This window comes from Xenopus tropicalis, chromosome 7 (assembly GCF_000004195.4).
Source record: "Xenopus tropicalis strain Nigerian chromosome 7, UCB_Xtro_10.0, whole genome shotgun sequence".
Classification (NCBI taxonomy): domain Eukaryota; kingdom Metazoa; phylum Chordata; class Amphibia; order Anura; family Pipidae; genus Xenopus; species Xenopus tropicalis.
In genome coordinates, this window is record NC_030683.2 from 125,899,021 (window position 1) to 125,905,308 (window position 6,288).

Here is a 6,288-nt window from a genome sequence, read left to right on the forward strand (position 1 = left end):
CCTTTGTGGCTCTTTCCTCCCTCCTTCCCACTTCCACTCTCCCCTTTACCAGTAGCTTCCCTGTGGCCTCTGGCTGCCGGCTTGGCCCATTCCTCCGGGGCTGCTGCAGGGACTCTCCCCAGGGAGGCAGATCTTGGCTTCCTCCCTGCTTTCTCCTCCTGGGGCTTAGTGATGTTTCTAGTGGATCTCTGGCCCTCCACTGTAGGCCCTAAGGCCTGGGCCTCGCGCTGAGAACGTGTCCGCCCAGGCCCTACTGGACCCGGGCTAACACTCTCCATTCTGTAGGTCACTCACAGCTCAGACAGGCACGTCTGCTCTGCTCTCAGTTCCCTACAGAAATAGGGGTTGGTAGCACTAGGTAGGTACCTAATATATAGGGGCAGAGACAGGGGAAAGTATTGGAAGGGTTACTGCCTGCTCTGCTCTCATTTCCCTACAGAAATAGGGCTTGGTAGCACTAGGTAGGTACCTAATATATAGGGGCAGAGACAGGGGAAAGTGTTGGAAGGGTTACTGCCTGCTCTGCTCTCATTTCCCTACAGAAATAGGGGTTGGTAGCACTAGGTAGGTACCTAATATATAGGGGCAGAAACAGGGGAAAGTGTTGGAAGGGTTACTGCCTGCTCTGCTCTCATTTCCCTACAGAAATAGGGGTTGGTAGCACTAGGTAGGTACCTAATATATAGGGGCAGAGACAGGGGAAAGTGTTGGAAGGGTTACTGCCTGCCCTGCTCTCATTTCCCTACAGAAATAGGGGTTGGTAGCACTAGGTAGGTACCTAATATATAGGGGCAGAGACAGGGGAAAGTGTTGGAAGGGTTACTGCCTGCCCTGCTCTCATTTCCCTACAGAAATAGGGGTTGGTAGCACTAGGTAGGTACCTAATATATAGGGGCAGAGACAGGGGAAAGTGTTGGAAGGGTTACTGCCTGCCCTGCTCTCAGTTCCCTACAGAAACAGGGGTTGGTGTCACTAGATAGGTACCTAATCTATAGTATATGAACAAGCTGATAGTGCTTTAAGGTTTACTTTCTCCCTTTTTTGCATTGTGATTATTTTGCCCCTGCACTGTAATAAGAGTTTAGGGTTCTGACTCCCCCCCCCGGGCCAAGGATAACATTAAAGGGGGTGTCAGACAAGGTGAGTAGTCGCTCCTGGTAAAACTGCACAACCGTGAGCAACAAATCTCTCTAACATTTAAATCGCCATAAGTAAAACACATTAATCATAAGTATCCAGCTTAACTGTGGCAAAATGCCTTCTTTTACATATTTCCCAGGGTTCTGTAAAGGGACAGGGGACTGTATACTTCAGGGCAATGCTGGGGCAATTCTGGAGCTCCCCCCCCCAAAATGATTACAAAGCTCTCATGGGTATGCAGCTTGCCCATGTCAAATGTTCTTTTTTAAATGGAGGTTATGACTCCATAATATATCAGCAAATTTGTCCTTTGATATCTTTTCCCTTGAGCCGCCATTTTGTGATGGGCTGGGTGCTCCCTCAGAGATCACATGACCAGAAATAATGCAGCTCTGACTGTAACAGGAAGTAGTGTGGGAGCAAAAGGCAGAACTCTGCCCATTCATTGGCTGACGTTGTTCAGGGGAAGAGTTCTCAGTTGAAGAAATGCTGTATCACTAGATACACTGAGGTAGAATAGAAGTACCAGACAGACAGAGTGTTATGAGAAGTTCTTGTGAGACCCACTAGAGCAGGAATTGTTAAACAGGATCCAAACACCATTGCTCAGCCCCACTTTATGCAATTACTGATGGACAACAAATCCCCAAACACTGGGAGCTGTAGTCCTGCAAAACCCGGAGTTGTATTCCAGAATTCCGGCAATATGGCTGGATAAATAATAATAATAAAACATTTCCCCAGATCTCTAAATATTAAAAGAGACTGTTCCAGCCCAGCTGATCTGTGTAACTCCGCCTCCATGTTTTTGTTCCTACAGCCGGAGTTGGGGGCATTTTACCCAATTTCCCTGGCGCTGTGTGTCCTTTATCCCCATAGCTGATTTTACTGTAATATCCCTGAGCCAAAAAGACACAATTACAGGCAGATGAGTGACAATGTGCCGCTGAGCAGCATTCTAACGTGATTCCTGTTAGGCCTCTTGTATTTATAATGAGGTTTTTGGTCAACATCTTTAGAGATCTAGGGATCTATTTTGAGACAATTTGCAATTAGTCTTCATTTTTTATTAGCAGTCGTCTTTTATGTTTTTACATTTTTCTTGTTTGGAATTTCAGCAGTTATCTGGTTGCTAGGATCCAAATTACCTTAGCAACTAGGAAGTGGTTTGAATGAGAGATTGGTATATGAATAGGAGCAGACCTGAATGGAAAAGTAACTTATAAAAAGTAACAATAACAGTAAAACTGCAGCCTCACAGGCCAATAGCGTTAGTGCCTCTGGGAATGCGTTAGTGCCACTGGGAATGCGTTAGTGCCGCTGGGAATGCGTTAGTGCCGCTGGGAAAGCGTTAGTGCCGCTGGGAATGCGTTAGCGCCGCTGGGAATGCGTTAGCGCCCCTGGGAATGCGTTAGCGCCCCTGGGAATGGGTTAGCGCCCCTGGGAATGCGTTAGCGCCCCTGGGAATGCGTTAGCGCCCCTGGGAATGGGTTAGCGCCCCTGGGAATGTGTTAGTGCCACTGGGAATGTGTTAGTGCCACTGGGAATGCGTTAGTGCTCCTGGGAATGTGTTAGTGCCGCTGGGAATGTGTTAGTGCCCCTGGGAATGCGTTAGTGCCGCTGGGAATGCGTTAGTGCCCCTGGGAATGCGTTAGTGCCGCTGGGAATGTGACAGAGATGCCATCATTACAAAGGGTTCTTATGAGCTGAGAATATAAGGAAACAAATAACACAAATTGTAGAACTGCGACTCTGCACTTATCGTTTATTTGAGAAACAAAAATTCATAGGATTCTTTTTTTTTTTAGCATTTCTATATCTATCGGCACAGAATCACACAGCACATTTATCTTACTCCCCGCAGGAGTTATTTGGCTGATATTAATACGTTAATTGGTGATTTTAGGGCATTCACTGATCTTGATGCAGCGAGGATCGGGCTCATCGGAGAGAATGTATCCTTTATCACAGACACAGCGGGGCGAGCAGGTTCCTGAAGACGTCTCAGGATCGTCCTTGGTACGACAAGACTTGCGGGAGTGAGTATAGCAGGGTATAAAGGTTGAGTGCTGGGGGCAGGAGACTTTACAGGCAGAAACGGGGACACAAGTGTTGGAGTCTTTAGATTTAAACACAAAACCTTCTTTGCAGTCACAGCCTATTGGGCACATCAGAATGCAGACATCTCTCGTGCTGTTCAGGTTATCGCAGTTACTGAAACATACACGCTTACAGCCATAAACCATGTCGGCGGGACACCGGCCTTCTGTAAACAGTAATAAAAACAAAATGGTGATTAATCGGTAATTACAAATACAAACAGCATTGGTCTAGTACCGTGTTTCCCCGAAAATAAGACACTGTCTTATATTTTTTTAAGCTCCAAAATATGCACTAGGACTTACTTTCAGGGGATGACTTATTTTTCCATGAAGAAGAATACAGTACACATTTATTCCATCGTTTGGGTGGGTGTCTTATTTTCGGGGGGTGCCTTATTTTCCGAGGGGGTGAAAAATCGGGGGGGTGCCTTACTTTTGGAGGATGTCCTATTTTCGGGAAAACAGGGTAGCTAACAGGAATTCCTTAAAAAGATATTTAATAAGCTGCTTTGTTATCCAGGAAAACTACTCCATAGAAATAAAACCTGCTCTATGTTTTCATAAAATTATACATTTTTAGTGGTCTGTTCTATTGGGTAATTCTAAATAGAAAACCTAGGGAATGAGTTCTAACAGGGACTGGTTCATATCTTTGCCTAAAGCCAATGGGAAATAAAAAGCAGGGGCATCTGCCCAATGTATATTCTGATGCCTGTATGGCTGGGAACCTAAATCATTTATATCCCTGATCCATGGGAAAGCAATAGTTCCCATCAACCTTATACAGGGTAGTCCTGGGCACGATGAGATTTTGGCCGCTATGTCGAGTTTCAGGATTCAGCATTGGATGTAACAGGACACACGACAAACAATTAAAGCCAACTATTTCCCCCATATGTTATAAAAAGCACTAAGTTTGCCCAGCAACCAATAGGATGTTTGCTTTTAAACAAGGGGGCTAGTAAATGTTGCCTGCTGATTGGTTGCCATGGGCAAACTTAGTGCCTTTTATTACATAACCCCCTAAGTATGCTGAAAGGATGGGTTATAGAAATAACACAAACTTACGTGGGGGTGCATCCTGACTCTGGACATTGGCCATGAATACCAGGGCTAGAAAACGAGAAAACAAAATAAAAATTAATTCAGACATGTGAAAAGGTGAAGACACACGGAGCTACTTAGTAGCAGCTACTTTCTATAATTACTAAATGCACAAATATCTCCCATAGACAATACTGAGAATTGCCTCTGCTAAAACACAGGTAGAGACAGTTATCAGTAAATGATCAGCATTGTCTGTTTTAGTAGCTTTGACAAGTAGCTGCTACTAGTAGCTCTGTGTGTCTTCACCATAAATGACAGTGCTTAGGGATTCTTGACTGCAAAACAATACTCAGCCCAAGAAGGGAACATTATGAGCCTGAAGTGGCCTATGTGTACTCCCCAAGTTGGTGTTATACCCAGATGATGAACTTTTCTTTTATGTACAAATGGAGAAGCCTTAGGGTAAAGACACACAGAGCTATTAGTAGCAGCTACTTGTTGTGGCTACTAAAACAGACAGTGCTGATCATTTACTGATAATTGCCTCTACGTGTGTTTTAGCAGAGGCAATACTCAGTATTGTTTATGGTAGGGGATTTACTGGAGTCTAGTATCCTTGAAAAAGTAGCTGCTACTAGTAGCTCTGTGTGTCTTCAGCCTTAATCAATGCATCCGGGGCCCCATATTCATTTCTTCCATTGCAGTGCATTAAGAGCATCACCACATGTAACTATTAAAGGGAATGTTCACCTTGAAATTAGTATGTTGTAGACAATGATATTGGTTTTCATTTTTTATTTTTTGTAGTTTCTTTTATTATTTAGCTTTTAATTTACAAGCTCAAACTTCAGCAGCTATCTGGTTGCTAGGGTCTTGTTTACCTCAGCAACCCGACCAGGCAGTGGTATGAGTAGGAGATTGGAATATAAATAGAAGGGGGGCAAAATAAAAAGATAAGGAATAAAAGGTAACAATCGAAATAACATTGTTCGAAAGATGTAGACTAATCATTCATAAACTATAAAAAATAAATAATAAAGAAGCAATGCAAAGTTGTTAGGTATAGGACATTCTATAACATACTTAAAGTTATCTTGAAGGTGAACTTCCCCTTTAATAACCCCATCTGTGCATACCTCTCTGTCTCATCAGCATTCTATGGGAACTGAATGTACCTACCCATAGCCAGCAGGAAGGAATAGTTTTGCCACGTAGCCATTGTGAACTTTTGCCTGAAGATAGGGGGAAAAATAGAGGAAAGAACTGAACAAAACGGGGAGGAATTAGAATAGAATAATAGACTAGATAGACTAACGGCGGCCATACATACATACATAGTATATGAGGGGTCTATATACGACTTGGTCACCTTCATATCATCCTATAGGTATGAGTTATGGGCAGATTTAGGATTCTGAAGGGGGTAATGTAATATCAGGAGCAAAATTGGCTACCCTTCTTATCCCCTATAGCAACCAATCAGCCGGTAGCATTTACTGATAACTTGTTTAAAAGCTAGCATCTTTATGAGCACAGACATAGGGGCATTGTCATAAATCTCTGAAATGCCACATTTGCCTTAATACAGTGGTTGAAATATAACAACATGAAGTACAATATAAGAATGATTTAAAAAAATAAATAAATATATATATATATATATATAATCTATAATATAAGATGCTCTCTGTACCTGCTGTGGGATACTGTCCCCTTTCCAAGCCTTCTGTTCTCACTGACACCTCTGCCGTCCTTATAACAGAGTTTTATGGGTCACCGAGACGCCTTCAAATGTCAACATAAATGATAGTTTATATTTTGTAAGAGATTTCTTCATCAGGTTTCCACATACCCAGTTATGTAAGTGTAACACCTAATTGCTATATAAACTATATTTCCAAATTTGTTATGATTTATATATATATTGCTGTGGAAGTTTCCACTGCCGGACACATTCGTATTTATTCAGATAGAGGTAATTTAGTTAATAGCCTCATTT

At 42.8% G+C, this 6,288-nt stretch overlaps 1 protein-coding gene across 1 annotated transcript; it reads right to left on the minus strand.

Moving 5' to 3' along the window:
* Positions 1-2,876: 2,876 nt before the first annotated feature.
* On the minus strand, positions 2,877-6,075 carry LOC101733954 (alpha-tectorin). The gene is made up of 4 exons (XM_012967586.3): positions 5,983-6,075; positions 5,469-5,521; positions 4,311-4,355; positions 2,877-3,406 (listed from the first exon to the last, which is right to left on the minus strand). Exons 2-4 carry the CDS (start codon positions 5,506-5,508, stop codon positions 3,030-3,032), a joined length of 462 nt encoding a protein of 153 aa, XP_012823040.1. The 5' UTR covers positions 5,509-5,521; positions 5,983-6,075; the 3' UTR covers positions 2,877-3,029.
* Positions 6,076-6,288: the final 213 nt, after the last annotated feature.